This window comes from Cnephaeus nilssonii (genome assembly GCF_951640355.1).
Source record: "Cnephaeus nilssonii genome assembly, chromosome: 11".
Lineage (NCBI taxonomy): Eukaryota > Metazoa > Chordata > Mammalia > Chiroptera > Vespertilionidae > Cnephaeus > Cnephaeus nilssonii.
The window spans coordinates 16,457,242-16,477,951 of record NC_137082.1 but is presented as its reverse complement, the minus strand read 5'-3'; the positions used below and the strand labels follow the sequence as shown (position 1 = coordinate 16,477,951).

At 46.7% G+C, this 20,710-nt stretch overlaps 1 protein-coding gene across 10 annotated transcripts in view; it reads left to right on the top strand.

Annotated features, from left to right (window-relative positions):
• The window catches only part of RIN2 (Ras and Rab interactor 2), a 207,329-nt gene extending 187,469 nt beyond the window's left edge, over positions 1 to 19,860 (top strand). For 8 of the 10 annotated variants that reach the window (XM_079783501.1, XM_079783495.1, XM_079783499.1 and 5 more), the window contains 4 exons: positions 7,040 to 7,345; positions 9,130 to 9,261; positions 14,650 to 14,813; positions 18,012 to 19,859. In XM_079783501.1, coding sequence (XP_079639627.1) covers positions 7,040 to 7,345; positions 9,130 to 9,261; positions 14,650 to 14,813; positions 18,012 to 18,335 — 926 coding nt within the window. In that variant the 3' untranslated portion in view covers positions 18,336 to 19,859. Of the gene's footprint in view, positions 1 to 7,039; positions 7,346 to 9,129; positions 9,262 to 14,649; positions 14,814 to 18,011 lie in introns of all 10 variants that reach the window. The other 2 variants (XM_079783496.1, XM_079783504.1) reach the window with 1 other exon arrangement.
• Positions 19,861 to 20,710: the final 850 nt, after the last annotated feature.

Below are 20,710 nucleotides of genomic sequence, written 5' to 3'. Positions count from 1 at the left end.
CACCAGAGTCACACCTGCTGAATTCTGCAGGGGTAAGGAGCAGAAACAGTTTTCAAGTAGCCTCCCAAAGGCAGGATTTGTAGTTCGATTCAGCAGTCACTTTTGGAGCACATGCTGTGGCTGGTCTTGGACGAGGGACTGCAGGTGGCTCCCATCACAACCTCCAAGTCTGGTGTTCAGAGGCCTTCCTTTGAGGAGAGAAGCCTAGTCCTCTAGAAGCCTGTGCCATGGCAAAGGCAAGGAAGAATGCTGAGTTCACAGGAAGGGGAGGAACACGTGGAGGGGGCAGGAAAGCAAGGCCTCGTGGGAATCGGCGATGGGAAAGGCAAGGGGCCCACCAGACACAGGGAACAGCATATGGAAAGGCACAGAGACACAGAGGGCTGCAGTTCTGTTGGCTTCAGCAAGAACATGAGCTATTGTGAGGCATGTGGCGGCGGGTGAGGGGTGGGGGGCAGGGGAAGGCAGGGACACATCCCCAGGAAATGTCTGAGTCTTTAAGGAAGTGGGGAGCATTTTAGAAAGCTCACACCCGTGGAACTCTTGATCAATCTCTCTAGCTCGGACACCAACCACTCAAATCAGACGCTGGCCGTAAACACCTGCAGACCGGTGTGACCAGCCGGGATGCCAGGGGCCTGGAGTGGCAACATACAGCAGGGACAGCAGCGTGACCTGAGCCCTCCCCAGTTAGTAGAGCAAAACAGTTAGTGGTGAACCAGACCCACCCTTTATCCCACACACTGTCTCCTCCGAAATGGGGGCCCGGGCTCTCAGTGCCCATCACTTTGAAGAGACACAGCTGCCCAGGATGTTTGGCTCACTTGTGTTAGGGACAGAATGAGGCTGTGACAAAACACTGGGAGTTCCAGGGCAGAAAAACCCAGAAGGCCAGACTTCAGATCTTCTGTCTTTGTGGCTATGGATGCGAGGGGCTGAGGAAGAGTAAGAAGGCACGAGAGAGAGAAAGATGTACAGGAAACTAGGTGGCTTTTCAATTAATTTTTCAAAGCACGTTCAGTTCCCATTTCAAACCAAGCAAACCAAGCAGTTAACACCGAAAAACCCCCCAAACAAAATGGGCCTGAACCGTTAAACCTGGTGTCCCTTTTCAAAGGCATGTACCGCACATGCAAAGGAACACGGGGAATGAGTGGTCTTTTCCCACTGACTAGGTGTCAGGTACATACGAGGTGCTCATTGTGTGAGCTCTCACCCAGCCCTCCCGACAATCCAACTGGGAACCTCTGAGTGGACCCATTGCACAGATGAGGAATCTGAGACCTGGAAAGGTCATCTTCTTTGAACCTTAAGGTCGCAAAGTAGAAAACTTCTCCTTTGGACCTCACACCTGACCCGAGGCCACTGGGACACCCGATGGTGTGCTTTATGAGTAGCTTGGACAGAGGGTCATCACAGCGCTGTTGTGGCTGCCTGGGTGTCACATCTCAGTGCACTGAGATGGGAAGGATCAGTAGTTTCTGGGCTGAAAGGCAGGAGTGTGTGGAGGTTCACACCGCTGGGTTGGAAGTCCCAGCTCTGCTGCTGCTGAGCTATGTGTGCTTGGTCATGTCTTCACATATCTGTGCCTCAGTTTCCTCACATGTAACAGTGTGCTGGACATCGTTGTGCTTGCCCCACTGACACTCACCTGTTTGACTTCCAACTGCCAGTACGTGCGAAATTTTACCTGACCTGTTCTCATGCCACCAGGACCCTTGTCCAGGGTGGATAGAAGTGCCCTCCGCAGCGTTCGGGAGCAGCCCTCCAGCAGGGTCTGAAGGGAGCAGGTGTATCAATGCCACAGCCGCCTCTCCTCCAGTGGGACTGGTGGTCCGTGAGGTCCGAAAGGTTGGCAACCGCTGCTCTATACTGTGTCTTGGACTTCCTAGGAGAGCTGAGCTCCAGCTGCCCCAGTGATGACTGGCTTAGTAAAACACACTACAGCTGCCTTCCCTCTTGTCTCACTTCCACAGTCCACTGCTATCCTGGGCTCACCTCCCAAATGAACTTCTCATACTCAAGTTCCTTGGCTTAGGGTCCGCTTCTGAGAAAACCCAAGCTGAGAGACAAATAAAGATTATGTACTCATCTCAGTCGATGGGGTGGAAAGTAGGTAATAGTGCTTGGAACTCACTGAGCATCACCTAGTGTTCAGGTCTAATCCTTAATCCAATTATACAGCCAAAGGAAAGTGCTTCAGCACATAAAGGAAAATCAACTCATTTTGTCCTTGTGCAGAGGGAGGCCCATCATGCTATCTCCTGACTTGTTTGCAGCAGGACTAACCAGCCTTGCATTTCATCTCCACCATCCAGGAAGTTATCTGACTTCTACGCCTCCAGCCCCTGTGCATCGTGGGGATGGCACTAGTTCCCACTGCAAAGGCTAAGTGAGGGTTAGCACGTAGTGAGGTCATATATCTGAGCCCCCTCAGATAGCAACGGCACAAATAGATGCCCACTAAATGTTAGCAGTTATAAGCGTTTGAGTTTCCTACGAAAAAGGCCCATCTCTTGTCATGAGCTTCTCTTTGTACTGCTTTACTTTTGAAAATTATCAGAATTCTAGAACTCTCATCAACCAAGAGGTGATATCTTTGTCACATAACCTTAGGTTGCAGTCTGTACATTTTGAATGATATGTTGTTTAGACTCTGGGTTCTGTTAGAATCCTCTGGAGAATATTTATTTTGTTTTGTTGTGGCAACCAATCAGGTTCAGACAGCTAGTTCTGTCTTACCTTCTGTGGGCAATGATGCCTATGGCAGTTCCGAAGTTCGAGGCAACGACAGTGAGAGAAGTGAAGTGACTTGGCCAAGGTTACTTAGAAAGGGAGAGTTGGGCTGGCTGCCAGGCCTCATGCTTTCTAAGACAGACATTTTCTCTGGACTTCACCTTCACCTCTCAGGCTCTCACTTCCCCCTAGACAGCATAGGGCAAGCAAGCATGACCCAGTCTTGTGATGATTCCTTTCTGATCTCTGGCCTTCTCTGGAAGCGACGCTATCAGTCAGAGTAAGCAACAGGGAGAAGGCTTCTGTCTTCCCTTCCTAATAGGGGAGTGATCACTCATAGCATGGGAGGGAGACAAACTAACCTTCTTATAAATAACCACATCAGGTCTCTTTAAGGCGAGGAGCATTCAAGGAACTGCCATGGTCTGTACCATTCCCCTTACGGATGAGCACTGGGGACACAGATTGTAATTTATAAGAAACTAGAGGCCCAGTGCACAAAATTCATGCACTCAGGGGTTGGTCCTTCAGCCTGGCCTGCGCCCTCTTGCAGTCCGGGAGCCCCGCGATTGATGGCCCCGCAGAGGGAGGCTCTGCCCACCGCCACTGGCTGGGTAGCCTGGGCCTCCCTCTTTGGGTTGATCGCAGAGCCCCCCAGCCAGTGGCCTGGGCCTCCCTTTGCAGGTCAATCGTGGGGGGCAATGGTGGGGGCCCCCGACCAATCGCATTGCACCCGCCTTGGCAGTGGCAGTCAGTGCTGGGTCGCCATAGCACCTGCGACCCAGGAGGGACCAAGAGGTCAGCAGTTCAGCCCGCTCACCAGTCCCTGCCCACCTGAGCCTGCTGCACGCGCAGCCTGGCATTCGGTCATCCGTTCGGTCGTTTTGGACGTTACGGACCCTGGCTCTTTATATATTAGGATGTGACCCTTCCGGGTGCTTGTTTGTTTTCTCTGAGCTAGTCCTCATTCTGAAAGATTTTCTCTTCCTTTTGTTTACTCAAATCACTTTCCCCTGTTCCTTCCTGAACAGAACCTGTTTTTCTTATTAGAGAAAGCCAGCTGGGTACCAGGTCCCTTGGACTTTAATATTCCTTATATATATTATGGACTTGGAGTGGGGGTTAGGAGTAAAGTCCTGAATAACAATGCAAAGAGAGCAGTCTTATTTCTAAATAATGGCCTTTAAAACTGGACTAAAAAAAAAAAAAAATCCTAAAGCTGGGAAATTTGTTTTTCATTCTGAGTTTCAAAACAATCAGGCACTTGGCAGTGGGTCCTAGGTTTCAACCCTCCTTACAGATTTCCACAGCCCATCCATGGGTAAGGGTGGAGTTTACAGCTCAGAGGCCGCCTAAGGGACCTACCTGCTCAGCTGGCTAGGACTGAGCTTGCGGCTCGTCTCCCCCAGGAACAGCACAGCGCCTTCTGGAGACAGTTTGTGTTAATGCTCTGACCCAGACATGACCTGGCTCACTGTGATATTTACAGTTGCCCTTGGGGTTCAAGGAGAAAATCCCAGGCTGGTCTCCAGCTGTTTCTGTTTGCTTGATGTATACGTCATTACTGAAATTTAACTTACATCCATAGAGTGTGCGTATCTTAAGTGCTCAGCTGGGACTATTTTGACATGTGCACACATGTGGCCACCACCCAGATCCAGATATAGAGCACCTCCACCCCCTGGGAGGGTCTCCCCACAGCCCATTTATTCCTCGGGGTAAGTGCCATCCTGCCTTCTGTCCTCATACATTCCTTTTGCCTATTTTTGAACTTTATATAAAAGAAATGCTAAAGGAGATCCTCTTGTGTCTGCTCCTTCTATGCAGCATTATGTCTGCGAGGGTCATCCAGTTGCATCTGGAGCAGCAGTGTCCTGTTTTTCATGGAATGAATCTTCCATTGTCTGAGTCCCACTGTACAAATATATCCTTGTATCCGTCCCGTTGGGATGGGCCTGTTGGGATGGGTCATTTCCAGGTTTTGGCTATTAGAAATGCTGCTGCTATCAACATTCATGTACAGTCCTAGTTAATGATTGACATGACTTCCCTCCCCATTGGGTGACCTCATTCTAACAGAGTCACTTATAATCACGAATGTGGCTTTTGGAACCTTTGGATAGAGAGGAATAAACTGGTGAATATTCACCAAGAACTTTAGAATTAGGAGATTATTTACTTTGAAAAGCAATAGGATTGGTTGTTTAAAATAGTTGTGCAGCCTCAAGCAAGTCATTAGACATCTCCAACCCTCAGTTTTCTCATCTAGAAAATGTCTATAATGTCAATATTATGCAAAAACAATTTTTGCATAATATTGTGCCTAGCTGGCATGACTCAGTGATTGAGCATCAACCTATGAACCAGGAGGTCATGGTTCAATTCCTGGTCAGGGCACATGCCCAAGCTGTAGGATCAGTCCCGGGGGGGCGGGGGCAGGAAGGGGGGTATGCAGGAGGCAGCCCATCAATGATTCTCTTTCATCATTGATGTTTCTATCTCTCTCTCCCTCTCCCTTCCTCTCTGAAATCAATAAATAAATATATTTTTTAAAAGTAATAGAGTTGTAAGAATTAGATGACATATGAAATAAAGCACTTAGAGCCTCGCCCAACTGAGGGCTCAGCATTAATTGCTATTATTGACTTTTCATCACAATAAAAAAAGTAAAGTCAAAGATGCTATGAAGTTGCACAACATTACTAACACAACATAACCAATGGAGACCAACTAATCTGTTTTAATGCCAAAGGTCAAGTAAAAATGTGATTTTTCTTCTTACTTTATAACTTCTTTTGCTTCAACCTGAATCTCTATAGTTATACAAACCTCTTTGTTTAAACAAACAGATCTCCTGAATTGGATATGGAAGTGGAACAGAGAAAAACTTGGGCTGGGGAAGCTAATTACTGTGGGGTCAGCATCAACTACAGGCATCCTTTTAATTTAGGTTATGGGAAATTGTTTTCAGTGTTGTGTGTCTGGCTTAGATTTCTTTGTCCTTGGCCTCCTAACAATAGATGATAATTTGGATTCAATGTGATCTGATCCAGTGTGGGGAATTCCAAAGGCCGGAGAGATAACTCAACCATTTCCAGTCATATAAAGAAACAGATCAGTGTGCCCCCAAATGAAATCAGATTAAAGTGTCAGATATTAGGTGATTACTACCCAAGTAGTTTTGATGAGAATAAGCAAACATTTGAGATTGGGAGGCTGACGTTGAAAGAGCAGAGAGCTTATTATTGTAGACATCATCTTCAGGCTGATCCCCATATGTGTGGTCCTGGTCATTTTACTGTTGGCCAAGAAGACTACTCCATTGGACAACCGTTCAGAGAAAGAGGGAGAAATCATGCCTCCCACCTAAAGGTGTTTCCTAACTCTAAACAAAAGCACCCCCAAAACTTTTACTTTTTATTTTGAAATCATTTAAGACTTACAGAAAAGTTGCAGAAATGTACTAAGAAATCATGTCTTTTCTTTGCCCAGATTCCCAGAATGTCACATTTGAATCATTCTCCTTCCTCTCTCTGTTTTCTCTCTCTCTATCTGTTCGTTCTCTCTCTCTCTCTTTCTCTCTCTCTCTCTCTCTCTCTCTCTCTCTCTCTCTTCTTTTTTTCTGGACCATTTGAGAGATAGTTCAGACATTGTGTCCTTACCCTACATGTATATATCTTAAAAACAGAAACATTCTGTTAAAAATGCCAGTAAAATTAACACTGCTTCAGTGTTAACACTATTACCTGATCTGCAGGCTTTATTCAAACCTAATGACCCACTAATATCCTTCATAACAAATGAAATAAAGAATTATTTTTTTAGTCCAGAATCCAATCTAAGATAACATGTGTATGTAGTTGAATTTATTTCCTCAAAAAACATTTTAAGGGATCTTGAACCCTTGCTATTAGAAAATCCCTCCATTAAAATAATATATGCTTACTTGTCAACGCAGTGATCCGTGGAAGAACTGGGTCAAAAGAATGTCTTCTAAAATATTTGCCTGTGCTTATGTGGGGAGGGGGCATAAAAGTAGTTAAAATAAATATATTTCATTGCATTGATCATATGCAATAGAAACTGGGAACTCATTAGGGAAGGTTTTTTGCTTCCTGGCTTTTCGGAAGAAAAGGTGGAGTGAAATACGGCTGCTAAGTTGTGTGGGTTGCGTGGGTGTGGAGTTACACCTGGCCCGCCTTCTAACCGATGCATAGAGCGGCTGGTGTCCATCCCGAGGAAGCAGAGCTGCGTTTCTTCTTTCTGCAGACAATGGTCACAGCAGCTGCACTTTCTTTGGCAGATGTGGTGCTGGAAAAAGCCATGCACAAGTGCATCTTGAAGCCCCTGAAGGGGCACGTGGAGGCCATGCTGAAGGACTTCCACGTGGCCGACGGCTCCTGGAAACAGCTCAAGGAGAACCTGCAGCTCGTGCGGCAGAGGAATCCCCAGGAGCTGGGCGTCTTCGCCCCGACCCCTGATATCGTGGATGTGGAGAAAATCAAAGTCAAATTCATGACTATGCAGAAGATGTATTCGCCGGAAAAGAAAGTCATGCTGCTGTTGAGGGTCTGCAAGCTTATTTACACTGTCATGGAGAGCAACTCAGGTGAGGCCGCCACTTCCCACCAGGGCCGGGGACCAGAGCTTTCTGATTCCCAGTGTCTCTTTCAATCTCGTGATTCTCACCAAGCGGCTCACAAAAATACAAGCCTTACGCTAGTGTCTGGCAAATTAGTCACATGCAACAGATTAACAGCACCAAAAGCGTAATCGGATGAGGGCCACAAGGTGTTTGCGATGCCAGTTTATTGAAGATGTAGTGTAGAGTAGCAAATACACATGCAGTCTCTGGAGTCCCAGTTTAAATCCTAGCTTTGCAAATGAGCTCATTAACTGGGGGACTTTGGCCGCCTTGCTTTGCCTTCTAAGATGCAGTGTCTGCACCTGTTGTTGGCTATGACCCTTTCCTTCATAAGGTGGGTGTTAGATGGGACAAGGCCTGCATAGCCCCGAGTGCGATGGAAATATTAGCGATGATCATTACTACATTTTGGCCAGTGAGGGTTTGTGTTAGTGATCTACAGCATGTGTCAGATGGGGCATGCAGTAATGATGCAGTTTCATTACAGCCATTTCATTGGCTCTCCCTTCTTTGCCACAAGCTAAAGCAATGTACTTGGAATTCACAAAAGAGTTGCAATGGGAAGTAAGCCCTGGGACTTCCTGTGCTGCCTCTTGTAGATCATTAACTGTGACTCATACGCAGTGATTGAGCCCTGCCTTGTTCTAGGTCTTCGGGGAGCCTGTTGTAATTCCGTGGGTGACTCCCACCTTTTCCTCTGAGTGAAACTGCCTCTTGGAGAAGGAGCAGAGAGAGAACACAGGCCCTGCTAACCGCGCCTCGTGTGCTATGATGGAAATGTGCGTGCATTCAAATTGTTGAGGAAAGATGTTAATGCATGAGCTCTTGGGCTAGCAATGGTAGCACATGAACATCACCTCTTAATTTTGCCAGCATATTTGACGTATAGAAAATGTATTTGTGTAGCTCATGAAATCACGTCAGAGATCCCAGAAAACACCTGCACAGGGTTATGTTCTTCTGAAGCAGTTTCTCAGCCTCAGCACTGATGACATCCTCACCAGATAACTCTTGGTTGCGGGGGCTGTGTGCTTCCTGTAAGGTTGACCGCTGGATGCCATTTGCACCCCCGCCCCCCAGTCCCAACACTAAAAATGTCTCTAGATAATGCCAATTTCCCCTGGGGGTAAAATCACACCTCTTTCCCCATCCCCACCCCTCATTGAGAATCACCACTGTCATGAAAAATAGCAATAGGACTAACATTTTTTTTTTGCCATTTATTAATCGTGTGGATCTGTGCAACACATGCTGAATTTGCACATTTAAATGAATCAACTGTGTGCTCCCATGTGGAGCAGAGAGTAACCTCTATTCCTGGTTTGAATGTGCTCCTGTCATTAGGTTTGGGATTAACTTGCACAGGAAGCAGTAGGAAACAGGACACCAAGCGGTGACATAATAAGCAGATACTTTGCAATCTGGCTTGCTGAAAGTTAAACGGCTTAAAAGTACTGGGTCCTATTGCATGACGCTGTAACTCCTGGGAGTGGGGAGAAAGAACACCTTTCCCCTGTTCATTGACTCCTAGATGCTCATGCTGAGGTTGTGAGTTGGGGCTGGTCTGAGACATGCGCAGCGGGGAGGGTTGTGGGCGACACCGGATTCCAGAAACGCCCACCTCTGTCTGTGAATAGCACATTGCCCCAGGATGACTCCCCACTGTCTAATAAAAGCAGCAAGTAGGAGATGAAAGCAAGACATGCTGGTAAAAATGTTCCTGTCTTCCCCTTTCCTCCTACTCCCAGGGAGGATGTATGGCGCCGACGACTTTCTGCCAGTCCTGACCTATGTCATAGCTCAGTGCGACATGCTGGAGCTGGACACGGAAATCGAGTACATGATGGAGCTCTTAGACCCTTCGCTGTTGCACGGAGAAGGTAGCGTACTTTCGGGAAGGTGGGAGGAACTGGGTGCTTAGGGGGGGATTTTGTTTTTGTTGTTGAGATGAAATTCACATAACAAAATAAACTGTTTTCAAGTGAACTATTCAGTGGCATTTAGTACACTCGCATGTTGTGTAATCCACCACTTCTATCTAGCCTCCAAAAACGTACCCCAAAATAGCCCTGGCCGTATGGCTCAGTTGGTTGGAGCATCGTCCTGTACACAAAAAGGTTTCGAGTTCGATTGGTTATGGGGAGCAACCAATCGCTGTTTCTCTCTCTCCCTTCTTCTCTCTCTAAAAATCAACAAAACATATCTTCAGGTGAGGATTAAACAATTTTTAAAGACATATATACCCCCCAAATAAAACCCTGTACCTATTAAGCACTTATGTGGGAGATTTTTAGAAATCCTAATAGTTAGGTCTAATTTTAATTTAAAAGAATGTGCTGACCTTTTTTCTAACAACAAAAGTAATACACAGTCATTGTAGAAAATTTGGAAACATCAGAAAAACACACAAAAAATGTAACCCTGCCATAATTACACTTCACCAAGATTGGTTGATTGCAATTAAAAAAAATGTTGTTCAATAGAATAAGTGGTATTTTGAAAAAAGAAATAGTATCTTTGCTTTCAAGAGGAAGTCGTAAACATGTGCTAGAGAATATTTTCACTGAAAGAATGTCCTGCTGTTACTTTGTTTTCATCATTTTTAAAAAAAATTGGTGTTCAAGATGAAAACAGCAGTGATTTTCTTTTTTATTTAGAAAATAGTGTCTGCTCTTAGTTAAAATAAAAAGACAGTGGAGTAAAATCTGGGCCGTTTGTTTTGCTTTATCCTGGCAGTTCAGTTTTCTTCTTGTGCCTGCCTGACACCGACATGTCTTAGCAGACATTCCTTCTCCTTACACACTCGTTAGGTATGTCGCCATGGAAATAAGTTGGATGAAAAACAGAAATAACTGGGACTCTTCTGCGGGCTTGTCTTTTCAAAGGAGAACACATCAGGGCCTGTGCATTGTGAACCCGGCTCATCCATTTTCATGTGTCCCCTGAGTTCTGAATTGTTGCCTATCCTTTTTTTTTTTTCTTCATCTTTTCTCCAGTGACTTTTAGTCCAGGCTTGAGTAAAAGGGTCCGGGGGCTGATAGGATTCCCCAGGGAATGCGTCATACTTGCATTTTCCCTGAAGGGAACTTAAATGTAGTATCGTCACCCCCACAACGTGTTCCTTAGTTCCCTATTGTGGGCCTTTCTTACTAGGTCTGTCTTCCTCCTGGGAGCCCATAGGGTACACCCTTCCCACCCCTCTAGGGCTAGTGTTGACTCAGGATTAGGGAAAATATCTTCCATCCCGTCCCTCCACCCTAGACAGATATGAATGAGCCTCTTTCATCCCTCTCCCCTCTTGCCTGTTTATTGCTCCTCATTTTCATTCACAACCTGAGCCACCAAGGCCCTGCCTGGAGCTTTCCTTACCTGCTCTGCCCTGGGCTTTGACAGGAGGAGGTGGGGGGCAAGTGGTTTTGTCCAGTCATCAAGAGAAACACCCAGGCCATCATTCTCACATTTTGCATCATTATTACATACTAGAGGCCTACTGCACGAATTCGTGCACCAGGGGGGTCTCTCAGCCTGGCCTGCGGGATCAGGCTGAAACCATCTCTCCAACATCCCTAAGGTGTTCCGGATTGCTAGAGGGTGCAGGCCAGGCCGAGGGATACCACGGGTGCATGATCAGGGCCGGGGAGGGACGTGGGAGGTTGGCCAGCTGGGGAGGGACCGTAGGAGGGCTTCAGGGCATGTCCGGCCAGTCTCGCTCAGTCACGATGGGCCAGACCTCAGCAGCAAGCTAACCTACCAGTTGGAGTGTCTGCCCCCTGGTGGTCAGTGCATGTCATAGCGAGCAGTTGAGTAGCTTTAGTATATCATTAGCATATTATGCTGTGATTGGTTGAACAAATGACTGGACAACTGGACACTTACCATATTAGGCTTTTATTATATAGGATTGCATCTTTTTTTAAATATTTTTATTGATTTTTTACAGAGAGGAAGGGAGAGGGATAGAAAGTTAGAAACATCGATGAGAGAGAAACATCGATCAGCTGCCTCCTGCACACCCCCTACTGGGGATGTGCCCACAACCCAAGTACATGCCCTTGACCGGAATCGAACCTGGGACCCTTCAGTCCACAGGCCGACGCTCTATCCACTGAGCCAAACCAGTTAGGGCCATTTTTGTAATTTTATGTGCATCCAGGTTTGTTGTTGTTGTTGTTTTTAGCTCCGATCATGTTTAATTCTAGTGATAAGTATGTCATATTCTTGGCACTTTAGGGAACAAGCATGCCAGTTTCACTAAGAAAATTACCATTCTGTTGCTGACAATGTGTGCTTAGGACAAACATGTGCTTACATCTTGTGGCCCGAGGATCTAGACAGCCAATTCCTGCCACCTTTCCCAGCCTTTCCCCAAAGGAAGACACTGCCCTGGACACTGTGTTGATGACAGATGAGCAGGTTGCTGTCCTCACCTCCAGGAATCACGCATGAGAGACACACAAGGGCCCAGCTGGTGAACATTTAGAGCAGCCTGTGAACTCATGCCTAACTGGAGCCTGCTTCCACGGAACTGTGTCTCAGGCTTCTTGGCTGCCTTCCGTGGGAGAGCCGGGCAGCCCAGTCGGCTTGGCTGTGGTTACAGACCAGGCCTGCATGTCAGTGAACTGAAGCTATGTGGCCGGGAGCAAGAAGCTACTGAGCAGAGAGCTACATCACCGGCCCAGCCCTCGAGGCCAGCCCAAGGCCCTTGGCTTTGCAGGGCAACAGCCCACATCTCTTCTGCTGCTTATGCGGGGAGTTTCATTGACAGAAAAAGCATCAGAGAACCCTTTTCAGTGCACAGCTCTTGTGGTAGGGTGATAGTTTTGCTGAAACGTAAACCTTCCTCTAATTGCATCCACATGTTTCAAAGTGTGGTCAGTTTTGTGCTTCCAGCATTTTGAGTTTTCTCCTTGTGGCCTGAACAGATCACAGCTATGGAGTCTAAAATTTATTTTTTTCCCTCCCCCCCCCCCCCGCATTGGTCTCTCCCCAGCTGTTCCCACCCCCTAGCACATGCCCTCACCCCCCTAGTGTCTGTGTCCATTGGTTATGCTTATATGCATGCATATAAGTCCTTTGGTTGATCTCTTACCCCTGTTCCCCCGCCACCCTCCCCTGCCTTCCCTCTGAGGTTTGGCAGTCTGTTCAATGCTTGTATTGTCTCTGGATCTATGGAGTCTAATATTTGATGTGCAAAAAAAACACCCTCCCTCCCAAACTTGATTGTAACAGTCCCTCCAAGTTTCAGCTCTAATACACCTCTTTCTTGAATATTTAAGTCGATAATGATTTCTCCTGAAATTCTGTGGCATTTAAATGTACTACTGCATTTCACGGTCAATCATGTGCTGATTTGTTCTTAGAACAAATATTTAGTAAAAATCAGCTACTCACAGTTCTGAATTAGTGTGTGGAGCTACCTTGGGGAACTTACCCCCAGCTGGTGGGGCATGAAACTATTCAAATAACTAAACAAAAAGCCTGACATGTGATCTGTGCATGGAAAGTTCATTGTTCAGAGTGGCCTAGATGATGCATCCATAAAAAATAACCCCCAGCCCTGGCCAGTTTTGCTCAGTGAATAGAGCATCGGCCTGAAGACTAAAGGGTCATAAGTTCTATTTTCCGATCAAGGGCACGTACCTCGGTTGCAGGCTCGATACCCAGCCCCAGTCGGGGCGCAGACGGGAGGCAACCAATCAATGTGTCTCTCTCACATTGATGCTTCTCTCTGTGTGTCTTTCCCCCCATCCTTTCACTCTCTCTAAAATCAATGGAAAAAATATCCCCGGGTGAGGATTAACAAGAAATAACTCCCAAATCTCCATCAGTGACCTGAAAAGCACAAAGGTATTCTCTTTCTATAGGGGGCTATTACCTGGCCACTGCGATTCACAGGGCTCATTTCTCAGCTGGGGGACCAGTTGCCATCTTGACTGTTGTCACTTGTTGAACAGAGATAGTTGTTTGGGATCTTGCATTAGCAGCTAAATACTTTGGCCATGAAATTGGTACTTCTGCACAAAACTGATTTAACCACAACTAACTTCTGGTTCTTGCATGAATAAACTACCAGTGTCCACTTATTTTAGTAAATTTATAAACATCTGGAGAGCAGAGACTCAGACTCTACTTCCTAAAAACCCATCCCCTGCTCTGTACCTGTGTTGGGCTCATGGTAGAGATTCAATAGTGTGTTGACAAAGAATGTTTCTCCATTTAAAATGAGGGTGGACATTTACTTTAGCCAGTTTCTTCTTAAGGTGAAGAAAACTCTTTGTAAATGTCCTAAAGAAATATAGTGGCTTTCTGTTCACCCTTTGCAAGTGGAAAAGGTGGATCGTTCCTCTACTGACATATATATAATTTTTAAAATGTGGGTGCCCAGTTAGGGAATTTTTAATAAACATTTGGGGCGCCCCCTAGTGGTTCTAGAGCACAGTGCTTGCAAGTTCCCCAGGAGGCGCCAAATTACAGTTGAGGACAAAACAATGAACACATTTCTGTGTATCTCACAGTGTTGTAGTCTTTTAACATTCCCCAAGCATAAGAAATCATTCCTAAATGCTCCATAAAAGGGACATTACTTGCTTCTCCTTATAAATTATTTTTTTCCTAAATGTGTCACCTTAGTTCCCAAGTAAGGGTAGGGAAGGGCGTCAGGAGGGAGAAGTTCTTTTGAAAAACCCATATTATTGGGAACACACTTGTATATTGTGCAGTCCTTTCGAAGCATATATTTTACTTAAAATTTAGAAAATACTAATTCCTACCGAAAAAAAGGAAGCCCCAGAAAGTGTTGCCAGGAGATATGCGGACTCCTGGTGCTAAAGTAAATGATTCTGGCCTCAGAGCAGTTGACCTCCCCACCCGCACCTGCCTCCCCACCTCCCTCAGGCCCACAAAAAGGCTTGACCTTTCCTGGCAAAACATTTTCACAATTGCACTTAAATAACTGAGATTTTTGTATGTCTCGCCCATTGGAATGGGAATCCCACCAGTGAGCACAGGGCATTGTCAGCCAGGGCCGTCGGCATCCCCATCCCTGGCACAGGATGGGTCACCCAGTACATCTGGTGGGGCGGGGGGTGGATGATACGTGAATGGACAGAAGGAGGCTCGAAGGATATGCTCTTGGCTGTGTGCTGCTGTGGTCTCACAGGGCATGCGTGTGGGAGAAATGGAGAAAATACAAAGCACAGCCTCTACAAGTCCCCTAACTCGTCACCAGAGCTGGACACTCGGAGACTCACCCTTTCTGTCCTTTCTAGGGGGCTATTACCTGACAAGCGCCTATGGGGCACTTTCTCTGATAAAGAATTTCCAAGAAGAGCAAGCTGCAAGACTGCTCAGCTCCGAGACCAGAGACACCCTGAGGCAGTGGCACAAACGGAGAACCACCAACCGGACCATCCCTTCCGTGGACGACTTTCAGGTATGTGGCCAGCGATGGTGACGGGGCGGGGGACCTGCTTCCTTTGTCCGCCACCAAGGCTGAGCTGGCTCCCAGGGCACGCAGAGCTCAGGGCGCCTGAGGTCCCTCTTTTGTCAAATCATTCGGCGGAAGAGATATTTTAAACCACCCTCTGACCTTGTTGTTTCACTTCTCTGTTTTGCTTATAGTAAAAAAAAATATATGTGGGTTTGGCCCAAGTTTTGCTGCCCTTAAGAAAACAAAGTCAAATTAAGGCGGGATTTCTAGCAGAATGTTCAGCATGAATACTGAGCCCTAAGCAGACAGGAAATCAAGGAGGAAGCTCTCCGGCACAGGTGGCAGGTTTCTTATTTCATCGGAAGATTGAGTGGAGCCCTGGCCGGGTAGCTCAGTTGGTTGGAACATCGTCCCAATATGCCAAGGTTTGCGGGTTCGATCCCCAGTCAGGGCACATACAAGAAGCAACCAATATATGCATAAATAGGTGGGACAACAAATCGATGTCTCTCTCTCTCTCTCTCTTTCTCTCTTTCTCTCGCTCTTTCTCTTGCTCTCCCTCTCCCTCTCTAAAATCAGTAAATAAAAATTTGCCCAGCCGGTGTGGCTCAGTGGTTGAGTGTCGACCCAGGAACCAAGTGGTCATGGTTAGATTCCCTGGTTGCAGGCTTGAGAGGGAGCATATAGGCGGCCAATCGATGATGTTTCTCTCTCATCATTGATGTGTCTATTTCTCTATCCCTCTCCCTTCCTCTCTCTCTCTAAAAATTAATAAAAACATATTAATAAAAATAAAAAAAGACTGACAGGAAATAGCAGGGTTAGGCCCTGAGCCCACCTGGTCTCTCTGAGAGGAGGGGGGTGGGGGTTGCAGTAATGCCTTCCCTTCTCCCCTTCCTTTTTCTCCACCCATCCCCCCAGAACGGAAGACCCCAGAATCCCACTGGCAGCATCAGCTCTGGCAGCCGGTCAGGTGCTGCCTGGATCCCTATCTGGAACATTCCATAACTATGAGCAGGTGCCCAGGAATGTGAGATTCCCAAAGAGCTTGTTTCTGAGAGAGGAGAGGCAGATTAGGGCGACAGAAAACTTTACCCGGCACAACAACCCTTGATTTGCTCATTGTCTATGAAATTACGAGTAAGTCTGCAAGTGTGTTTGAATCATATTTTGCAAATTCCAAGTCATATTATAAAACTCAGCTGTGTTTTTGTTTCTCTGTGCCGTGTGGTGAACTTTTAAGCAGGACAGATTTGTCCATGTCCGCATTCAGATTCACCTTCCTTGCCTTTTCTGCCTCTCAATGCTCTGAAAATACTCAAAGGTACATGTGGTACAAAGTCAGCCCTTCATGGAAAGGCAAGATCTTCAAGTTCTTCTCTAAGATAGCCGTGTTCTCAGAAATTCCCTCCTGTGTACATTCATCTAAAAAGCAAGAACACATACCGTGTGTTCCCCTGCCCCTTGGGCTGTTGTCCATGTGTTAAGTGGTTTTGCATACACAGGCCCTTGGGATACTGTGATTGCCTGTCCCAGGAGGGGACTGCTAAGGCGGCCCACTCTCTGAGGAGAGGAACAGAAGAAATAAGAAAAGCTCATTCGTCCATCTCCCCACCTGCCACCAGCCCCTCCTCCCGCCCCCTCTCTCCAGCTGGAGTTTCTAACCTGGAGATCCTCAGCGGCCACAGGGCCCCCTTCCCTCTTCACACTCCCTCCACTGGCCCTGCTTGCCCAGGAGATGGAGCACCTTAACATATAATCCAAGGGAGGAATCGTTAGCACTCAGTTTGGATGTAAAAACAAAAACAGAGACGCAAAACTCCACTTGGAACTCCTAAATCAGGGCTCACAGACACACACACAAGTCTCCTCACCGGAGAAGCAGCACGCAACAGTGGTGAAGATGCTGGGTCTGGCACTCACTGGCTGTGTGGCCTTGGACAAGTTGCTCAGCCTCTCTGTGCCTCAGCTTCTTCACTAGTCAAATGCGAAAAATGTAGACTTTCACAAAGTCCTCTTCCGGAGCCAGTGAGTAAATGGATACCAAGTGTGTGGGCCAGGTGTCGGGGTGGAGATGGGAGAGGAGGGGGTTGGTAATGTGGAGGATGTGTGTTGGCTGAGGTTCTAATTCCAGCATGTCCATTACCAGTGCAGAGCGCACAGTCCTTCCCTCTGATGGAGCTTGCCCTTCCAACATCCCAGTGAGCCCTCATGGTAACCATGGAGACCCTGGAGAGCAAGCACCGCTTCCCTTCACCCCTGAGAAAGTTTAGAAAGGGAAATAGTTTTAAGGCCGAGAAATCAAATTTAGCTAGGTGTTCTCTGTTTTATCTGGGAACCCCATTCCTAAAGAAGAGGACACGGAAGAAGTTATTCAGGGTCACAGAATCTCAGAGAGCCTGCTCTGAGTGTAGGATTCTTTCTGCCCCATCAGGGCTTTGCGTCTGTGATACCGGAGGCGTGTTGTATTTTGTGATGGCATACACCTGGCCCTGTTCACAGAGCCCAGCCTGCAAACCTCTCCTCTACGTCCCCCAGCACCGCTCTGCACTCAGTCAGCTCCATCTCCAAAGCCTTTTGGAAGAATGGACATTTTCCTCCTGCTGACTTTTTCCATATTGCACGGATAGCCATTTGTATTAAATTGAACCACATACAATCGCCATGTGGGGAGGTGAAATGGTCAAATATTGTCAGTATCCTGTGGTCCAACCCAACATTATTGCCCTCATGAAAAGTCATCCAAAACAAGTCCAACATGTGCTCTTGTGTCCACGTATGTTACACGTCTCTTCCTGCTGACTCCTGGCTCGGGCTCTTCCGCCTAGTTTGTTTTTCAAGCTGGGAATCCACCCAGTATGGGATCTGGCTCACCCTCTTCACCAGGGATTTCTTACCCAGGGTTAATGAAGGACACTCAGGGATCAGACCAGCTCAGTGAACTTCCTGCTCCTTATATTTGTAAGGAATTAAAATACAACCACTCAGTCCATGTTGTTGCTCCCCCACTGCCCACATTTAGCTCAGCCTCTGTGCTTGCACTTGGCGGCCTCGCATCCTGACATGATCTTGAGGAGCCGGAGCCTTGCTTGAGGAGTGGCTTGCAAGTTAGACTGCTGCCTCGCATCTCATCATGCTCACTTATGGCTGCTCGTTTCCCCCTTCTCACCCGGCCCCCCACCTCTCTCTTTCCACCTGCAGAATTACCTCCGAGTTGCCTTCCAAGAGGTCAACAGTGGCTGCACGGGAAAGACGCTCCTGGTGCGACCGTACGTCACCACCGAGGACGTGTGTCAGCTCTGTGCCGAGAAGTTTAAGGTGGGGGACCCTGAGGAGTACAGACTCTTCCTCTTTGTCGACGAAACGTGGCAGCAGCTGGCAGAGGACACCTACCCTCAAAAAATCAAGGCTGAGCTGCACAGCCGGCCGCAGCCCCACATCTTCCACTTTGTCTACAAGCGCATCAAGAACGACCCTTACGGCATCATTTTCCAGAATGGGGAAGAAGATCTCGCCACCTCCTAGGAGACGCCGGACACTCCAGTGGTTAGGAACCTCGCCTCCCGCCTTCCACGTGCTTGTGCTTGAAAAGCAGGCACCTCCTTGGAGACCCCTCGGTTCAGTGACTAAGCCATCCACGGGCAGACTTGACCAAGGGCATCTTGAGCCACCTTGCCCAAGCCAGGTAGCTGAGGTTCATGAAACAGGAGGCTTCTCCCTCAGAGATGGAGAGTTGCATTTGATGGTCTCAGTGTCCTAAAAGTGTTTGCTGCCTACCCGCAGCCAGGCTCACAAACATGTGTGTGTGTGTAATAAACATGTAAGGTACAAGCTCTTCTCTTGAATTCATTCAGCAGCAGGTGTCTGGCAGGACTGGCCGATGCAGTGCGTCAAGTACTTCTCAGTTCTGTGGATGGCTTCATCCTTTCACTTTTTTTTTCTTATTCTTTCTTGTTTTTGTTTTTGTTTTATTTTACAAAGAGCCTTTGTGTTTTTTATATATTTCATAGAAATTTTATAGCAGTTGCAGGTAAACTGTCAGGATTGGTTTTTAAACTATTTTTGTAACTTTAAAATATTCTATAATTATGCATGTGATTTTAACATTTAATATTCCAAAAGAAATCTCTTGCTGGATTTGAGAGTATTGCATTGTATAAGCCCCTCTTCTGTAACTGGATGTTGCGGCAACTTTGTGGGGAGAGGCTGCTGGATTTCGTAAAGCGATGTATTACTGACACTGGCCACAGAATGCCTTTGGAAATCTGATGTACTGTTACCTTGTTCACGCTCCGTGAGATTGTGCTGTTTTGTGTTTTAACCAAGTGATGCTGAGGATCAGGAGAGACAGGGATGTAGAGAGAGATCGAGAGAGAAATACAGACTCTTAACAAAGGACTGAGGAGTGAGCCTGCTGGTTCAGGCTCCTTGAAGGAAGTGAGAAAAGAAAATGGAAGAACCACCTATGCTGAGAATACCATAAATAGACAGTGAGATTTGGCAACGTTCTTTTATGTTATTTGCCTTTGGAAACAATTTTGAAAGCTCCACGAGGGAAGAAAAAAAAAAGATAACACTGTTATTTCCCTTTTTAAGTCAAAATTAACGGCATCAAATTGTTTGGGGCAGAGACCAAGTCATGTGTATGGTGACGTTCATGGAGGTAAGTAAGATGCTGTTTAGAAAAGAGTTTGCAAATGCACCAAAAGGCCATCCGCATTTTAAGAATGTGTGGCGAAGTAAACTCATGTTTTGTGAAACCTGGTTGGGGTGTGCTAAAAGTATGAGGATCTTGTACCCATGTAACACAGGTAGTTGCAAAAACATGTTACTGTTCTGTGCAAAGATGCGTAGGCATCTGACTTGGTTGGCTTTGTACCTTATTCCTTTGTTAGCTTTTGTGATACATCCAGAACCCACAGCACAAACTGTGTTATACTTCCTTTTGTAAATGATTTTTTTAAATGGAATTTTGCACATAATACATTGTAATACTGTACGATAATCATGTGTGAAAATAATTTTGAAATATTCTTTAGTTGCCTTTTTTCTTTGAGAAGCAGAATATAATTGCGCGCCACATCATGTGATGTGAATCAGAAACCCACGCTGGTGTTTGTGGTTAGATAATCTGCAGAGAGGAAACAGAAGACTTTACCTTTTCAGCAGCTTATGAACTGACATGAGGCAAAAACCAAGGAGCAGAAGGAAAAGGGTGTTCTGAGCAGAAAGGATTTCCAGTGTTGCCTACACAGTGATGGGCGTGGTTGGACCTAGAGGACAATCACAGTTAATCCAACGGGCCCTGTAGACCACCTGCCCATTGTTTGGCAACCTCTGAGGTGCCCTGGCTGAGCGTTTGGTGCTCTTTCAAAATCTGGGCAGAGGCTTGGTCTTTGCTGCTGTATTCCTGGTGCTTGGAGCCCCGTCTGGCCGTTAGAAGTGCTTGGTAAGTCCTATGTCTGAGCAAACCTCCTAACCCAGTAGGATGAGTACTTCAACACCAGACGGCCTGCTCTTTGCATTTACAAAGAATCAAAAATGACAGTCAACCCATTTAGTGGTCCTCCCCACCTTCCAAGTTAAGGTCACCGAGTTGCTCTTGTCCTTAGAAATCCGTACTCTGCTGACTTAAAGCAAGTCACAGCGTCTGAATGGGAGGCAGTCTCAGCAGCCTTTAGCGAGAGGACAGCGAGATCCAAATAGGAAAAGGTAGTGTGAGCAAAAGAAAAGATCACAAGATAGCGCCTGGTGTTGCCATTGGGCAATATTTCCCTGCTAAAATTACAACATCACATGTGTCTTCGCCTTTTCCCCCCACGCAGACATTTCTCAGTTCTTCAAATCGTCAGGAAACAGATTTTGGTAGTTTGGAAGGAATAGAAGGAGAGTAAAAATAT